Below are 19,505 nucleotides of genomic sequence, written 5' to 3' on the forward strand. Positions count from 1 at the left end.
ACCATAGTGTTTTCTCCCCTCTCTAGTAGCAACAATAGGAAAGATGGCAACGAACCAAATCTATCATTTATTATGAACATTACTATAAAACATCATCATCACATTATCTGAACACCTCACATTTATTAAAGTTCCCTATGAATTTGAGATGTGTTATCTTTATTTTGCAGATGGGAAAACTAAGGGACAGGAAATTAAATTACTTGCCCAAGGCCATACAGGAAGTCTGTAGCAGAGCTGAGAGTACACCGCAACATTTATGATTCCCAATCCTCTGACTCAACCACAAATCCATCATTCTCCCTCTCCTTGGTTGTTCCTCCTTTGCTCATTCTTTGCTCCCCAGTTTGAGTCCATATTTATGTGAAAGAATGAAGGTTAGCCTGCACTCCCCTCGTCCATAAGAGGAACTTTTTCTAAACCTCATAGGATAATATCCACCAGGCTGGGTTGGTGTATTAATCAACTCAGTGACACACAAAAAGTTAATTTGTTTTTCTGTGACTTTGTCTGCTCAGAACAGATAACAGTGTTCTAAACAGCAGTATCTGACAGGATTCTCAGACTGCAGAGGCTAATTTGAATGGGAAGACACCAGCTATGATCCCAGTCATTTCTTCCCTTAAAAGAGAAACCCCAAAGGAAGGCTGTCTTCAAATCTTTCCCAGTCAAATGCAGCAACCACCAATGACTGATTAAGCTGGCAGCCCAGCACAGTTCATCTAATAAGGCTTCACCTCTTTGTTCCAAGGAAGAAACTACAGCCCAGATGGAGTATGCTCCGATCCTGATCAGGAAGGGTACTGCTGCTGTGATTCTTGGATACAATTCTTTAAGCACAATGGCATATCAGGAGGTGTCAAAGCCATCTGAGTCCTTCAAAATGAATAAACAATAAATCATTGTAATGGCTCTGTTCCCACAGAGAAATTTTAAAAGTAACCCACAATTTTTTTTAAAAAGGGTCTTGTGCTCTTAGCTTCTTTCTGGTGTATAAATATGGGCTGAAATGGGTTTGGGTTTCTTTCCCCCCCCCCCTTTTTTTTTTTTTTTTTTTTTTTTTTTTTTTTTTTTTTGCTGCTTTAAAAATAATTGGAAATCTTTGTTAAGAATTCAACAGGCCAACCCTTTCAGTTAAGGAGTGTTTAATCACAATGCCTTCCTGAAGTGAAAAGTTCAGGTTTCTTGGCATAGGATGCTAGAAGAAGCAGAGTTACCTGGATATCTGAACAGTTAGGAGTCATGCCTAAAATTTCTCCAGAAAACATAGGCACAACAGGGGTAACACTCCAACAGCCTGATCCACAATGCTTTGCAAGCTACCATAAAAGTGCTAAATTAGCAGCCACACACACAGAAGACACCCAAGTCATGTCATTACAACTGTTAGATCCTAGCATTCAGAGATTCTTTCTAACCTTCTTAATGTGCAAGGCAGGGAATTTTAGATTCTGGTGAATTTCAGATTACCTGAATAGACATAGCTGATCTGAAAACAGCAGTAATAAGGCTACCATTAAAAATTGTGTAGCCCTCAAATTAAAACTTTTCTTGATAGTTCCTTGCAAACTTTTGTCTAAAAGGGGTTCCTCAAAGAAACATTAGGCTCCTTAAGGAGGTCAAACAGAAAACAGTTAACTTCATCTTATGGAAGAGAACCATTTATCAGAAAATTACTCTGGGAATCTGTAGAACTAGAATGCCAATACAGGATCCAACATGGGACAAGCTGTTTCCACAGCACTGAGAGCTAAAGGGTGAACAATTCAAACCCTTTTTTGTCCTTTAATCAGAAATAATAGAAGATCTTTTAAATATATCTTCTCCACTAAACTTCCAAATTGCATTGCAGGATAAACATTTCTCTGCAGATAAACCCAGTTCTCATGAGTTCTGAGTTTGAAGTTTAAATAACAGTTTCAAACTCCGTGCAGACTTTTTTCCTCCCTGCAAAGGAGCAACTGAAGAATCTAGAGAAGAAGAGATGAGTAGGGGCTGCAGCATTATATAGTTGGCTGTAGCTGAATTGTTTATCGAAGGAATAAATCCCTCAAGGCTGTGATGGAAGCAAAAAAAGAAAACAACAGGGGTAACACCAGACTGGCTTCTTTGGGACTTTTCCTTGGTGTAGAATAAAAGGAACCTTGTTTAGACGGAACATTAAATAATATTAATTTACTGAGGTAAGTACAGTAGGGAAAAGAGCAGGGGACTGGGAACCCCCTGGATGTGCACAAGTCCATGGAGCCGAATGCAATGCATCTAAGTGTACTGAGGGAGTTGGCTGATGTGATTGCAGAGCCATTGACCATTATCTTTGAAAACTCGTGGCAATCGGGGAAGGTCCCAGATGATTGGAAAAAGGCAAACAGTGTCCATCTTTAAAAAAAGGGAAGGAGGAGGATCTGGGGAACTATAGATCAATCATCCTCACGGAGCAGGTCCTCAAGGAATCCATTTTGAGGCACTTGAAGTAGAGGAAGGTGATCAGGAACAGTCAGCATGGATTCACCAAGGGCAAGTCATTCCTGATCAACCTGATTGCCTTCTATGATGAGATGACTGGCTCTGTGGATGTGAGGAAAGTGGTGGATGTGATGTATCTTGACTTTAGCAAAGCTTTTGATACCATCTCCCACAGTATTCTTGCCAGCAAATTAAAATAATATGGGTTGGATGAATGGACTATAAGGTGCATAGAAAGCTGGCTAGATCATCAAGCTCAACACAGAGTGATCAATGACTCGATGTCTACCTGGCAGCCAGTATCAAGTGGAGTGCCCCTGGGGGCTGTCTTGGGGCCGGTTTTGTTCAACATCTTAATTAACAATCTGGAGGATGGGATGGATTGCACCCTCAGCAAGTTCACAGATGACAGTAAGTTGGGGGGAGTGGTTGATACACTGCAGGATAGAGATAGGACACAGAGTGACCTTGACAAATTGGAGAATTGGCCCAAAAGTAATCTTATGATGTTCAACAAGGACAAATGCAAAGTCTTGCACACAGGATGGAAGAATCCCAGCCACTGCTACAAATTGGGTACCAACCAGCTAAGCAGCAGTTCTGCAGAAAAGGACCTGGAGATCACATTGGACAAGAAGCTGGATATGAGTCAACAATGTGTCCTTTTTGCCAATAAGGCTAACGGCATATTGGACTACATTAGTAGGAGCATTGCCAGCAGATCGAGGAAAGTGATTATTCTTCTCTATTCAGCACTAGTAAGGCCACATCTGGAGCACTGTGTCCAGTTTTGGGCCCCCCTACAGGAAGGATGTGGACAAAAAAGAAAGAGTCCAGAAGAGGGCAAGGAAATCGATTAGGGGGCTGGGGCACATGACTCATGAGGAGAGGCTGAGGGAACTAGGTTTATTTAGTCTGCAGAAGAGAAGAGTGAGGAGGTATTTGATAACAGCCATCATCTATCTGAAGGGGGATTCCAAAGAGGATGGAACTAGGTTGTTCTCAGTGGTAGCAGATGACAGAACAAGGAGTAATGGTCTCAAGTTGCAGTGGGGGAGGTCTAGGTTGGATACTAGGAAAAAGATTTTCACTAGGAGGGTGGTAAAGCACTGGAATGGGTTACCTAGGGAGGTCGTGAATCTCCATTCTTAGAGGCTTTTAAGGCCCAGCTTGACAAAGCCCTGGCTGGGATCATTTAGTTGGGGTTGGTCCTGCTCTGAGCAGGGGGTTGGACTAGATGAACTCCTGAGGTCTCTTCCAATTCTAATCTTCTATGATTCTATGAACCTTCACTAGCTTCTGCCCAGGGCTTGGATTGAGCTGATAAACAGTGATGAAGTGCATCAGCACCTCTTTTATGCTTTCTTGTTCTCCAGAATCTAGGCTTTCATTTAAAACAAAAAACAAAAAAAAACTAAGTTGCTAGCTGTTACAGGTTGCTGAGACCACCTCAAAGACATGAACTGAAACAATAACTTTTTCAAAGGTTTGCAGAACTTGGAACAATAGCTCTTGGACTGACCTGCCTTATTAATTTCAATGGGTGCTAACTGAGCTGCCCAATGATAAACAATATTGATACTTAAAATATTAACATTTCACTGATCTTCAAAGAAGGTGAGAGAAGATCATATTATGAAGAGCTGCATAATCTATTGTGACAACCCATTTTCACAACACAAATGAGTAGAGGTTTAGGAGAATACTGCCACTTCCTCCCACAATCAAGAAAGAACCAAAGTCTCACAGACATAAATGCCTCACTGCAGGTAAGCCAAGCAAAAAGGGCTTAGCAAAACCCATGGGTATATCCAGAGTCCACTAAGAAGGAGCTGAGTTCAAGGAGACCAGAGAATACATAATCATATTTTGAACATCTGCACAGTCTACTGTGATCTGTATCTCATCAGGGGAGAACTTACATTGTGGATAGAGCTCACTACATTTCCCCCCAAAATCTGACCTCTGCTTCCACTAAAGTTCATCCCCCACAACTTATTCAATTGGAAGGACTGCTCCATCAGGCAAGCTGCTTTTTTCCCCTTCTTCTGACTGAGGGGACTGAGCTCTGAAGAGGGACTGCCAGGTGCTGCCTCTAATGTTGGGATTCTCTGAAACTTTTTTTTGCAGAATGCATACTCAAGTGCTGCAAAGAAGATGGCTGGTGCGTATGGGCCACATGAGTCATCATCCTGCATCTCTGCAGCAGCAAAGTTTATTCCAACAGGAAACTGGGTTAGAATGAAGGAAGAGCACAGAGGGGGAAAAGAGATTCTTCAGTTTTGTTCCTATCCTGCTTATTTTGTCAATCAAAGGAAAAATACTCCTTGGTCTGTGCTAAGCCAGACCAATCCACAGAAGTACATTTTAATTTTGTTAAACTGGAAAATAATAAATTGTTAAGAGGCTTGTAATCTCAAAATACCTTATTAACAACAAAAACTAGTTAAGGGACTTCCACTACAATTTTACTATTTCATTTCAAATTAGTATCCAGTGCCCTTCCAGCACAAGGAATAAGGATTGGCATCACACTGTATTGAAAGTAATGTATTGTATAGTACTTCAAATTGAGCAATTTTTCACTAAGGGTCAAGAGAAAACCACTGAAATCATTTCAATTAAACAAGGATTTAAACCCAGAAATGCTTAAGAACAAGGCCAGTGCATTAGCCCAGTGAACCAACAGCATTTCGAGAAATACATTTTTAACTGATGTTGTGGGGAACCAGCACATTCACCAATGCATGTTCAGTTTTTACTTTATGTAGTTCCTTGCTCTAAACCTTGACCCACCATTCATTTAAAAAAAAAAAAAAAAGGGGGGGGGGGGATTTTGTCATGAAGCCCTTAGTGATTGTGCCCATTATTTGTCACATATAATTTCCAAGCTCTGGCTGCTGATCTATCTAGCATTTGATGGCATGTGGAATTATATCCCTTGGTCTGATCCTGTGGGTCATGAGTTAACAACTTCTCTCCCACGAGTGCTCATTAATTCTCTAACTCACATAGTTTAGTCACCCAGAATGCACATTGGGTTTTTGTTTAAATTTAAATATGACTTTACACATTTTTAAATATAAAACCACAGATGAAGAATCAAGGAAGGCTGCCACTGTTGGAAAAAAGATGACAAAACATGCTTTCCAAGAGTAAAAGCAGCAAGCAATCTTTTGTGGTGAATACAATGGTTTTATGTTAACCTGTGGTCAATCATCATTAGTTCTTTCTCACAAAGGATATGTTAAGTTTGAACATTGGCACAAATCATATAGCATTCACTTCTTTCAGGCAGTAGGAGCCAAACCCAATCTGTTCTAACCACATCTGCCCATGAGCTCTGCAGGTGTTCAGTTCTAACAAATGGCAGATGAAAAGAGGCCAGGGAAGGGGACAGCAATACAATTAATCTAGTGCTGGAAAACAAGTTATGACTAGATTGGAGTAAGGCTGCTCTCTGTTCCCCATTTCACTGATTTCTACTTCATATGGAAACCTGAGAAATACACCAAGAAAGATCACTGGAAATAAATTTACAAAAAGTTAATTTAGGAAATAACGAAGCCCTTAGACAGAACACATTTCCTTCTTCATATTAAAATTATTGTCCTCCTGGTGAATAGTAAGGGCGTGAAGGACTTGCACAGAGAATAAAAAAGTGTCATACTGGGACAGGGAAACTTGGGTGGATTCAATTCCCTATCCCTCCTCGGTTATTTTAGAGATGTTGGGGAAGGTTTGGAAGATAGGGAGTGACAGGAGAAAGACACATGACTTTTAGCGCTAAGTAAAAAATGTTAATTTACATGTGGTTCGGACGTATTTCTTGGGTAAAGTTCCTACAAGGTATGTCACAAAAATCGACAGAGTGGTTTGCTTCTCAAATCTTGGTTTTCCCATATAAAACTGAAGATTTTTTTTAACTCAAAACACCTGACTTTCTTTTCCTCACAGGTTTAAAATCCTGTACCAACTACCATTAACTTTAATTTACATTCACACTCTCTTAAAAGCACCCTCTAAATATATGTCAGGAACCCTCTTTAGGCACCCTCTAAATATATGTCACTGTTCAGGGCTCTAGAGAAAACAATTTATGCACGACTGTATTTTGAGAACTCAAGACAGATTTCATTTATAATTGCATTAAACGTCCCACATTTAAATTAAACCAAACCAAATTCCCACATGAACCTCTCACATTCATCTCCACAGCTTGTTTTATCCAACTCCTCTGAATCTTAATATCTGCACCAAAAGCTATATATTAAAATCATTGTTTATATTTCTATATAGCTTTCTATCAAAAAATCTCAAGTTGCTTTACAAATATTTTAGCTTCAAAAGACTCCTGTGAAGGTAGGTAAATATTTTTATCCTCATTATATAGGTCAGGAAACAGACATAGATTTAAGTGGGATGGCCCAAAATCACACAGAAAGTCCATAGTAGCCATAAACAGAATCTAGTCCTATGCTTTAAGCATAAGACCATCATTCTCACGAAATTATGATGCCTAAATCCAACTGTCTCCAGAGCGTCAGTGTTCTGAAAGAATGGATATAAAACTTTTATATCCAGAGCCACAGCTTAAACTGAAAGTTATACAGCAAGCAACTTTGGCTGAGGTTTCTAAGCTTTGTTTCAACTGAATACAGATTCAACAAAATTATCAGACACCAGCAACATAAAATAAAAAAAACAGAACATTTCTCTGCTGTGGAAAGACCAAGGATAAAGACAAAAAGAATATAGCAAAGGCATACCACATACCCTGAAGTAAGTCAGGCTTAAGCTTATTGGGAAGAGAGTATAATGCAATTTTGACTACTTACACCTGCACTGTATTTGGGCTGTTCCAACCAATGACTATTTTCCCACAATAACTATCCAGGATACAAATAAACACATTCATCATTTGCTTTACACTAAATCATTTAACAGGAGAGGCTGCAAGCACAAATTCTTAATAATAAATTTAGAGCACATCTGTAACATCACCACAGCAACAACAATCTTACTTCTGTCAGTTCTCTATCGCCTCACTTTTTTTTATCAGCACTTTCAAATGATACTCAGGAACCACAATTAATTTCTTAATATAAAATATCTTAAGTTCCCTCTTTAAACAGGAGTTGAAGATTTGACCTTCATTTCCAGTACGGATTGTGTAAAATGTAGTATTCCAGAGCACTCATTAATGGTGAGAGTGATTAATTAAAATAAGTCAAACACTAATAGAAAATATATCTGGTGTTGGGAGGACAGAGCCAAATTACGGTTCCAGTACAGCTAAGAAAACTACTCACCAACAAGGGGGAAAAAGTATAAGGGTCAAATTGTGCAATTAAATTTAAAATTAATTTGCCAGGTTACTGTGACTACAATAGCACCTTAGAGAATTTGCCTAACCCTCAATTATTTTAATAACAGAGAGTAGAGCAAGGGATTGGTAGAATAGGATATAATAGGAAATAGGGGAGCATCAATTTCATCACAGAGTCGTTAAATTAAGGATGGAAAAATAATACTCATCATTGCTGAAAGTGCAGAAACAGGGAAGGATGCATAGACACACCAAACAGAAGAGGCTCTTTTCCATCAGTAGTCACCGTATATGAATAGGAAAATGTATTTTGATTCAACAAATATTTCCTTTCTCTGAGTTATAAGGTCCAACTGCCTGTCAGCCTGTAGGCAGCCACTAAGAAGAATCAGACCGTCAGTCACTGATAGGGGACGGCATGTGCAGCCCACCAGCTGACTCAACTTCCATAGAAAAGGATTATCCTCCATGCAGATTGAAACTTGTTAATGAGTTTATACACCCTAGAGCCATAAACAATGAATTCCTACTGCCCAGCATAACTTTATTGACCAAAATTTGAATGAACATAACAGAAATTTTTATCCTACTGGTCAAATAAATGCTTCAAACAAGGGAGGGTCAGATCTGTGGACTTTAATTCAGAGAAAGGAATAAATAAATTTTTCATTCTTTTTCATCTACAAACCCATTAACCAATGGGATTTTTATAGCAGTTTGTCTCAAGGAAGATTCAGTCTAACAGAACTATATACAGAGTTTTAAATTCCTTCTCTAATTCTGGAAGCAACCGCGTATCCTACAGGAGCTTCCTCCTAGTAAACTGTTGAGAAGGTATGAACAATCAAGTGTCTGCCCTCCAGATCTCTCCATATGGTGAATAAGATTTCTAAGCCCAGGAGGCTCCTGCCACTCTTAGTAAGTGGGTTTTGATGCCAGCTGGGGGAGAGGCTCATTGACTTGCAGGCTTCATGAAATAGTAGATTTTGTAGTTTTTTTCCTTTAAATGCTGGATGGTAGAAAAAAATTAGAGCACTAGATTTGGGAAAAATCTGTACGTGACAAATGAAGGTCAAGTGGGCTCCCTGAACATCCAATATATGCCAGAGCTTCTCTCTTGGGTCAGATGTTTTGGACAAAAAGAGGGGAGCGTGATTTCTTGGGCTCTGTGAAAAACCAAGCTAATTTGTGGGATAAAGGTCAGGTTTCTTTAAAAAAGTACCTTATCATTGTGGAATGTGTTCTTCTGTTCTTCAGTTCCTAAGACCCCAAGCTTTAATACACCCTACACCCTCAAGGAAGTGGTGATGGCCATCAGGAAGACCACCTTAATGGAGAGGAAATACATGGATATTCTCCTCAGGGGTCACAGCAATACCATGGTGGAGGGTCCTGCTACCACCTCATCAGGTGAGGATGAAGAGGAGGCTGGTAATTGCAGCGGATTGGAATCCTCCTCCCTGGCTGGGGTGGCTCATCCTGGGCTTGAGGTGGGCGACTCCTCTTGGTCAGATTCCACATCCAAGTGCGGTGCTGTACTCAGGGGCAGCAAAGATCTCGGTACCGAGGCCCCTGCCACTGAGTAAGCCTGAGTGACTCGTTGGGGGAACCCCCATGGGTTCCAGTATTGCCACGGACCAGTCCATTGTCCCTGAGTCCCTGCCTCATTGACGGAATCATAGGGAAGCCAAGTACTGGGGTCGAGAGCTGCCCCTTCAGCCGGACCACTTCCTCTCCCTCTGAGACTGAGGAGCCACTATCAAGAGACCATGATGGTACCAATGCTGATTGTCCTTTGACGCCATGATGTGTGTGCCAGTACTCCAGTACCAGGGATCAGTGCAGAGAGTCCAAGCGTCAGGCATCCCTGCACCAGCTTTTGTCCTCAGGCTTTTTATAAAGACTTGGAAAGTGAGGTCGAGGTTCCTGGGATTCGCGCCAGGGATCTGGAGACCAGCGGCATTCCAGGGACCAGTACCATTGCTCTGTTGACTGGTGCCAGGCACTTGGAGACTGACAACTGAAACTCAATCTCTCTCTTCACTGCTCCGCTGAGTGGTGCCTCGAATCCGGGGACCATCCATGTGCCAAAGAGCAGTGCCTGGGAGACAGGAACCATTGCACAGGTCTTAAAACTGGCTTTCCCTTTGATGGGCTCCCTGTTGGCGTCGATGCCGAGTCCCAGTGGGGTCTTCCCTCCTTGGGTGTTGGTGGTATGGGCATCACCAGGAAGTCCTTTGTTGCCTGAAAGACCTCCAGGGTTGCTGGCACTGCCAGGCGACCAGGCCCTTTACTGCTGCCTGGAGTCGGTCGCGGGCCTGTTACAAGGCTCAAAACTCATAAATGAGAGGCAAGGAATTTGGACTCTCCTGGTAGGATGAACCAGGTGTGAGGGAGAGCAGAAATGATTGAAGAGGTCTCATGTGCACTTGGCCTCATTGCTGTGTCTACATATGACACGACCATCCCCAATAATTACATCAGGGAGTGGATTGAAATATCCCAGAGGCTGCTGACCATCTTCCAGTTGTTCTGTCTCTCGAGAAGCAAACAATCTGTAGGAGTGTGTGTCAATTTCCAATCCTAGGTGAACTATCTGCAGTGTGGGATCTAATTGGCTCTTTTCCCAATTTATAATGAAATCATGGTCTTCTAGGATCCAGATTACCCTTGAAGTGTTTTGTACCAATTTGTTTTTGGATAGAATCATCAAGGAATGGAAAGAGGTGAAACCCCCCTTCCTGCCTGAAGGCAGCTCCCAAGACAACTGGTAACTTTGTACCTGGGGGGCTAAAGGGCAACAAATGTATTAATGTATTGGAAGTGCTGGGATGCAAAGATACAATAGAGAAATCTGCAGTGGAACTCTAGGGATGTAGAGGCACACATCTTTCAAGTAATTAATAACATAATTCTCCTTTGCTGACTGCCACCAGGATGAGCTTCAGTGTTTCCATCTTGAATCTGGGCTTCCGCAGGAACTTGAGATGCTTTAGGTCTAGCACAGCCCTGCCATCTCATGATTTCTTCTTAATCAGGAAAAAAAAAATGGAATATAAAACTTGCCCCCTTCCACCCCACCCACTTTTTTGGGAGCAGGAGTGGTTCTACTGACCCAATTTCCTGTGTTCCTGATGGTCTGGATCTAGATTTGCTGCTCCTAGCTCAGGAGACCAACTCCATGAAGGTCCCTGCCCCAGCTGGATCTGTTGAGATGTGCAGGACTCCTGACTGCAGAACACACAGAGATCCCCAATTCAGGCACTCCACAAGTGGGGTGCAGCAAACAACATACATCCATGTTTCACCCTTCTTTTTTACCTTCTCCAAGCTGCACTGGCAGGGGCCCACTCAGTGTCTTAACGGTAGAGAGAAACTAGAACCTTAAATCCCCAGGGAGGGAAAGATCAAAAACACACCTACAGAAACAAATTTATGGGCAAAATCTTTTTTTTTTTTTTTTTTTAAGTCAACATTTTTGCTCTCCATCTGGAATTCCAATAAATCTTCCTGCAGCTATGGAGACACAACAAAAACATGGTGGGCTTTTCAGTGTAGCTTGTCATACTTCCCGTCACTGGTTTACAGGTCTGATTCTGCCTGCCTATTTAGCAATATGCAGAACGAGAGGCCATTGGTTAAGGGATCTATGGACCTTGTAGACAAGAAAGAATGTCAGGTCCATCTTGATTACAGGCCATATTGGGATGTGCTGGAAAGTGTCCTGCAGGTTGATAGCACATAATTCCCCAGGATTAACTACCCAAATTAATGAGTTGCAATAGCAGATTGGCTCAATGTATTAGGCAAAAACAGAGGACATTACAGACCAAATTTGAGAAACTAATGGCAATTCAAAGCATGATACTTTGTAAATTAACAAGAGCTCTACTTTACTGAAAAATTCAGACTTCCAGACTTCCAATGATTTATAGTCATTTTTCTAGCTTTAGTGGTTCCCAAAATATGACTTTATAACCTACATTATTTAAATTATCCATGCATATCTGCAGTATCTTATGTAAGGCAAACCGGCAGCCAGACCAGAGCTGCTCAGTCAGGTGCCATGACTCACTCCTCCAGCAGAGACACATTGCATCATCACTCAAGCATGTGACAGTAACTCAGCTGCAGTGACTCAGCTTTCCAACAGAACCTCTGACTCCGACACGCAGCAGCAGCCTATCCCTGAGCAGAGCCTGGGTCAAATGATCCCCAGGCTCAGCTATTTCACCAATCCCCACCAGAACTTCAAGTTAACGCTTCCAGCCAGTCCATGCCCTATTCTGACCTTGCTCCAGCCTTGATATTGAGCTTCTCCAGCCCTGCACCTGCCTCCTGTTCCCCAGGCACCCAGACTGACTCCCACCTGAGTTGACCTTTGGCCTACATCTGTACTCCAGCTATGATACTGACTGGACTTGTCTACAGACCCTGGCCACTCAGCTTTGACCTTTGGGCTGCATCTGGATTCCGGCTATGATACGAACCAGGACTCTGACCTTGGTTCTGAACCACAAGCCTGTGCCTGGCCACCGGTTTCAGTGCTGACCCTATGCTCAGCTTTGACCTCTGCTCCAGGCACCAGACTTGACTGTGTGGAACCAGCACCTGACATCTTATGGCTTTTAAAGAGTACCCTGGTCTGTGACTGAGTCAGCCTACTCCTGAATTTCCCATCTGAAAGGTAGCATTTTCAGGTATTTCTTTTGAATCCAGAAGAAGATCAAAATATACTTTTTAAAACATTCCCTTTAAAGTTTCAATTCTGGGTTGCTTTCCTGTAAAAATCTGTGTAATCCATTATTGCCAATTCTCATAATCGTTTTACAAGTGATGGGATTTCAGAAGGAGCTGGAGTTTGTCTCACAATGAAACAAGCCTCTCAAGCCCCCTTGCAAAGTTCAGCCCTGAAGGAAGCGGAAGTCTCTCTCCCATCCACTTGCTGTTCTCACAGGTGACGAGGTAGCAGAGTGCCCACTCCCTCCTCCCTTCACAATGGAGACAGCTCCTCAACCTTCTCGTCCTGTTCCCTTGTTGCAACACCCGCTTGGGAAGGAGGAAATGGGGGGGAAGGAGAGAGGACAGCGGCTCCACTGCAGCAACCCTGCCTCAAAAGGTGTTGAAGAACCATAAGAGCTGTAATAGCAGAGGTGAAGATAGGGGGAGGCAAAACTGATGGGTAGGTTGGGTGGACAGAAATAATTGATGTGACAGGCAGATGTGGGAACTAGGGCGAGAGGATTGATTTGAAGGCTGAGGGGGACAGAATTAATTGGTGGGCAAAGGACAGACTGTTGGGGGGCTAAGAGCTCCTGCAGCAGGAACCAAAATCACCATATTCAATGAATTTGGGAGAGTGGGCAATGCATCGTCTCTCTCACACACACATGGGATGGGGTAGGGAGAGTTCAAAAATCAAGAGAGACCCAAAAACATTGCATAATCTTTCCTTTAAAAAAATCTCAACTTGGGGGGGCAAATCTCATGATTTTGTGGGATTTAACTCCTGATTTTTGCTCTCTTGAGGTTGGCAATACTGGTAACCTAACAAGATCTTCTCTTCTTTCTGCCAAAGTGTTGCACTAACTACTTATGTAAGACAAACACTCATCTTCACCTCAGGATTTTTTTTGTTTTGTTTTGACCACAAATGGTTACAACACATGACAACACTGAATAAGGAAGCAGACATTGTCCGATATATGTATTATATATAAAATCCTACAGATATGCATTTTGGTAAGTCTCTCGGAGAACACAATATGACATTTTCCTTCAGCCCAAAAGTTTTTTCATTAAATAAAATAAAACTGGATTTGCACGCTGTTAAAGCAGAAAAACCGCATACTAAGCTTACTCTCATGCTCAATAGACGGATCCAGCATTTTAAGGTACTAATTTTTCCACTTAAGATTAAAGAAACTCTGGCATCTAAAAAAAAAAATTATCACATTGTTCAGTGGGTCTGCTACAGAAAAAAAATGAAATCAGTAAGTAAACATATGGCTGTGGATAATTTTTAACTTCTACAAAATTCAGAAGTCACCCAGGCAGAGAAATGTGATATATTGCATCCCAAGGACAGTATATGAATAAAACTTTGGAGTTTCTTGTGCAATGTGAAAATCTTGAAAGGAAATAAAATTTGACAACTGACATCAAAAATCTAAGTCTAGCCTCCTACACATGAATATCTCATTCTATGCAGAGCATAGGCACCATCAACACCAGAAGGCATTTATAACTATAAAGCTAGAAAGAGAAATATGGGTCTGAAAACCATGATGCTTTTCTTGCAAGGATCGATATGTTTGTGACAATCAAATGTGTTTTTTTTACTCTCCTACAGATTTTTACTGAATCTCATTAATAAGGAGGCAGACCATACCCAAATAGGACAGGAAATGGCTTCAAAGGACAATTAAACTGAGGGAAATTCTATGTTCTCTAATAAGAACTTTGATGCATTTTATTTTTGTTTATAGTTATATAATTCACTGCCATTCTGCTTCTTGGGTCATTAAATAACAATCTGAACACTATTTTTCTGTTATGTAACTGCTATCCTGGGTTTATGGCAACATATACAAATCACACAAATTGCACTATCAATGGCATGTGACCTCACCATAACTCCTAGATGCAATTACAAGTTTATTATGTAAACTTTATATATTTGAGATTGTTGCCTATCATGATGACCGATATTACTGTTTCCCAGTACTCCTGTCTGTCTTTATCTATCTGTTGTCTCGTATTATACTAAGGGCAGGTCTATACTACTGCTTACCTCGATCTAACTTATGTCATTCAAAGGCGTGAAAAAGATACCACCCTGAGCAACACAAGTTACAGTGACCTAAGCGCTGTCCACACCGGTGCTATGTCTGCAGGAGAGCTCTCCCACTGGCATACAGCATCTTCATCAGATGCACCACAGCTATGCTGATGTAGCATTGACCTGCCCTTAGACTGTAGGCCACCGGGGACAGGCACTGTCTTTTTGTTCTGTGTTTGTAATGTACAGTGACTAGCACATTGGAGCCCTGGTCCATGACTTGAGCTCCTAAGCATAACAGTAATATAAACAAACAACTATAGTAATAGTTTTATACATATCCAATAGTCGCACCATTACAAACTGCAAGTGATCTTTTCTAATAGGAGCTATAGTATTTAAAAAACACATTACTCATAACTGCCTAGACTTAGAGCCCTCTGCTTTTCAGTGACCAAAACTACCAGTAAGTAAGGATATGATCAGGGCTTGAAAAATGCCCTTAATATTTGCAAGCCTGAAGCCTAAGCTTAGCAGCCTTAGGGAAAACCGCCCTCACTACTAGGCCCCATATGGCCACACACTCCTGCAAAGTCACACCTACTAGGCCCCATATGGCCACACACTCCTGCAAAGTCACACCAATTTAATATAGCTATAGACAGAAAGTATGCACGCTGTATCTTTACCTCCTCAACAACAAATCTACCCTCACCTTCTCCCCAAATAAAGTTCTAACATGCCCTCCCCCCCTCATTTTAACCAATATTTTTTTTCCACCTGGGTTCACTCTCTTCTCTGGGTGAAAAGGCAAAAATTCCATCTTCTCTGCTCCTCCCTCTCTCTTCCCTTCTGTTAAAGGAGAAGCAGCACCTGCGCCAATCTGTTTCACTGCTAATGTCTGTCTACAAGAAGTGACTTGGGACCACTCTACTTCTTCCAATACCCTTCTGTTCCTTTCTTCCTCCTTTCCCTCTAGGAAAGGCCTCAGTGACTACCTGGCCCAAATCAGCTGACTTACCAAGGCAAAATGTTTATTCCTACAGGACAAGTGTTTTTTTTATCAAGCCCTGCAATAATCTTCATTAACCAACAGTCTAGTTAATTCTAACACCATTACACTTACATATTTTCTCTAATACCTTATTTGGCTCTATTTTAACACTCAGGGGTATTTTGAGAATTAATATCTATAACTCATTCTGAATATATAAAGTGCTAAGTATTAACAATACATTATTTATTTAGCATTAATTTCATAAGGCTTTCTATTTTTAGTACTGTAAAACTAGAATAAATTTGGTATCAATTCTTCTGATTAAATCTTTTTAAAAGATAAATATTTTGGTATATCCACAAAGCAATTTGCATAAATGCAGGATACACAAGTGTTGAAGGTATTTTTTTCCCAAACTGTAGTACTTCACACACTTTTCTGAGAATGGTGAGTAAACATTTTCCTCAGTATTTAATTAAATTGTTTTCTGATGGAGACTGTATATGCTATAGGTGCCAATAAGACATGTAATGCTAAGCTGAAATAAAATATATACCTATGCATTTGCCACATATAAATTTTTGTGACTACAAAATCAAATGTGAGACATGTAAAGTCTATTACTGTCATAATAAAATTAAGGATAAACTATCAATAGATTTTGTTGATGTAATTTAGCTATCATGATTTGCTTAGACAATACCAAGTATGAAAAAGATTACTTTCCTGTAACAGGAAGTTCTTCAAAATGTGTGGTCCCTACGTGTATTCCACATGTTGGTGCGCATGTGCGCCATGCACTTGAGTCCAGATGTATTTCTTAGCAATGTCTGTTGATCCTCACACGCATAGTACATCCCCTCATCCTCCCAGCCGAGGGTGTAATAAGTAGTACAGGTCAACACCGCTCCAGTCTCCCTCTTACTGTCATGGAATCCACTCTGAAGCAGAGGGTATGGAACGTAGGTAATAGATAGGGACCACACATCTTGAAGAACCTCCAGTTACAAGTATGTAACCTCCTCCTCCGCTTCTTCAAGTGATGGTCCCTATGTATAATCCACATGTGGGTGACTAACAAGCAGCGTAGGGATGGGTGCAAGGATGCCAGTGCTGTTTGCAGTACCGCGTGGGCTACAGAGGCATCTGTAGCTGCACTTGCATTATGGCGTAGTGCATCATGAACCTGTGGACTGAGTACAGTCTACCTTTGACACTCAACCAAAAACCAGGTTGTGAGGTGAAGAAGGCCCAGATTAAGATGACAGATCTTCCCACGATCTTGAGAGAGTAGATCAGGCAAGTGTGTGGAGGCAGAGTGGTGTGCAGGTGGAGAGTCTGAGGAGGTCTGTGAACCAGAACTGACATAGCCAGAATGGGGCTACAAGTATGACGATGGCTCTGTCCCATCGAACCCTGTGTAGCATCTGCAGTAGGAGAAGAAAGGTGTAGCAGAGGTCACCTGTCCAGGAGAGGAGGATAGCGTTGTCTGGAGAGCCATCCCATGTTGCTCCCCTGAACAATAGCAGGACACCTTTTTGTTCTTCTGAGTGACAAAGAGGTCCCATCAGGGGAGTGCCCCACTTCATGAAGAGGTACTGAAGCGTGGCATCATGTAGCTCCCACTTACAATTTAGGTAGGTAGAGTACTGTTGAGTGCATCAGCTAGGGAATTCTGGGTGCCCGATAGATGTGTGACTTGAAGCATCACGTGGTTCTTGATGCACCCGTTCCAAAGCATTACATGTGTATGAGTCAACGAACGCTGCTAAGAAACACTTCCAGACTCAGTTGAATAGCACACCCGCGTATCCAAGTGTGGAATACACATAGGGACCATCACGCAAAGAAGAATCAATGCTACTTCATCACTTCCGTAAGCGCTTATTTTTATGCTAGCCTATGATATATTCGTATATAAATTTAAGAGAGGACAGAAAATCCTACTGGCAATTGGCTTCTGCCTTATAGGATCCAATAAAACATAGCCAGTGATGTTTCCGAAAAGATACATGGAAAATGTAGAGAGAAACAGAGTCATCATAATTGACAACATTTAGAAAAAGCCGTAAAGTTAACCTACCTCAAATTTAAGTAAGTCAGCATTTGTAAATTCACTATGGCATCTGGAATAATTTTAATACAATTGTGATATAGGTTTAGTGTTTCCAGTGACACAAAATGGCACAGCTCCATAGGAACTTCAGTTAATCTATTCTTGGACAGATCTGAGAAGAGAAAAAGAAAAGGCACGTTTTTGAAACATCAAAAATATATACTTTAAACTGCTATATTTCATTACTAAAATAAATATTGTCATCATAGGTATAAAAAAGGGAACCATCAATATTTTTCATAATACAGAACGAAATTATTAAATACCCCTGGTAGCTTGAAATTAAAGTCTTTTACATACTGAATGTGTAATACCAAATATTAAATTACCTGTTATTCAAATTAATTAAAATAATTATTCACTGGACTCCAGAGGTTAAGGAAAGACTCCATCCTATTATGTTTGAAAGCACAACTTCTGAAATTTGCACTTCATAGCAACATAATGTACCCAAAGATTGATACCAGCTTTGTAGATGCTGATTAGCAGCTGTTATCAACCAATCTATCCACTTTCTAATAGTTGAAAAATGTATTCCTTAATAGTAACAAATACGAATATTACTTAAAGGCACAAGCAATGTTAGCTTGGTTTTTTATTTTCTGGGATGTATAACTTTTCCAAGAACAACAAGTTAAGAGGCAGTACAGTAAAGTATACGGAAGGACTGTCTGATCCATCAAGCAAAAGTCCAAATCTGACAGACCTATTTTAAACAATTTCACTTGTAACCACGTTTTGTGAAGAAGAATAATGACTAAATTGACAGGTGTACTGTGAAGATACAGATCAAAGATTTACATCCCGTTTTTCGTTTTCTGGAAAATCTAAACATTTATTTCCCAACTTGTTCACTACCCTATATACCCCCAAACCTGCAAGCAGATGCCCATAAGTGGACCCTTGTGCCCAGGCAGAGCTCTATTGGAGTCAGTGGGGCTCTGCCCAGATGTAAAGATCTGCCTGTATGGATCTGATTGCAAGATGAGACCTTATGTTTGTAAATGACAGTGTGCCAATCATTACACATCAAATGTGAAACTGAAATAGATAAGATTAGGGTGGTATTAAGAATATTGATCTTAGGCTCTATATGCATTCTCAGAACTGTAGTTTCCTGAAAAGCTAATAACTAGGAATATTCTATTTTTCTTGCAAATCTTGGATAAGAAAATATGTCCATTACAGACCTGGTCATCTATTTGAGTTCATTCGTTTACATATCCTTTCAAACTAAATCTTGATTCCTAATTTTTAAACAATGATTGTAACATAATACCACAGGTAAAGATGTTAAAGCTCTCCCAGGAAAGGACTGTCTTCCTATGCGAGTGTATAACATATACCATAATGGGGCCCAGATCCTTGATAGGAACCTATAGCACTACTGCAATCCTAATTAATAAAAATATTATCATTAACTTATTTGAAGTCCAACTGGACTGCCAATTATACACTTCCTTTGCTCTTACTTGAAGAGCAAACAATTTTAGCTTAGTAGTTTTTTGTTTTGTTTCTTGTTTTAAGTATACACAAAGAATACATAGTTGGAAAACAATTTAGGAATAAAAGTAGCTTAATTCCTATCAAACCTGACAGTCTCTTTAAATACATAAAGCGATGTCAAAATTTTGATGTGCCCAGTTCATAAAGTACTGATTAATGCATGTGTGCAGCAACATTAGTTAAACAAAAGGGAGCAGCACTTCACGTGACAACCCGCTTCACCGAACAGTGTGGATAAAACTACCATCACCATCAAGACTAGAACAAATGGACTTTTTCCACTACATTTTGATAACAGCATATGTTGAGC

At 40.8% G+C, this 19,505-nt stretch overlaps 1 protein-coding gene across 4 annotated transcripts in view; it reads right to left on the reverse strand.

Moving 5' to 3' along the window:
- Nucleotides 1-19,505, reverse strand: part of LRCH1 (leucine rich repeats and calponin homology domain containing 1) — a 157,783-nt gene that overhangs the window by 105,970 nt on the left and 32,308 nt on the right. For all 4 annotated transcript variants that reach the window (XM_067563125.1, XM_067563126.1, XM_067563124.1 and 1 more), the window contains exon 2: nt 17,657-17,801. In XM_067563125.1, coding sequence (XP_067419226.1) covers nt 17,657-17,769 — 113 coding nt within the window. In that variant the 5' untranslated portion in view covers nt 17,770-17,801. The remainder of the gene's footprint in view (nt 1-17,656; nt 17,802-19,505) is intronic.

This window comes from Emydura macquarii, unplaced genomic scaffold (genome assembly GCF_026122565.2).
Source record: "Emydura macquarii macquarii isolate MOO-44397 ecotype Brisbane River unplaced genomic scaffold, CSIRO-AGI_Emac_v2 contig_2473, whole genome shotgun sequence".
NCBI classification, from domain to species: Eukaryota; Metazoa; Chordata; order Testudines; family Chelidae; genus Emydura; species Emydura macquarii.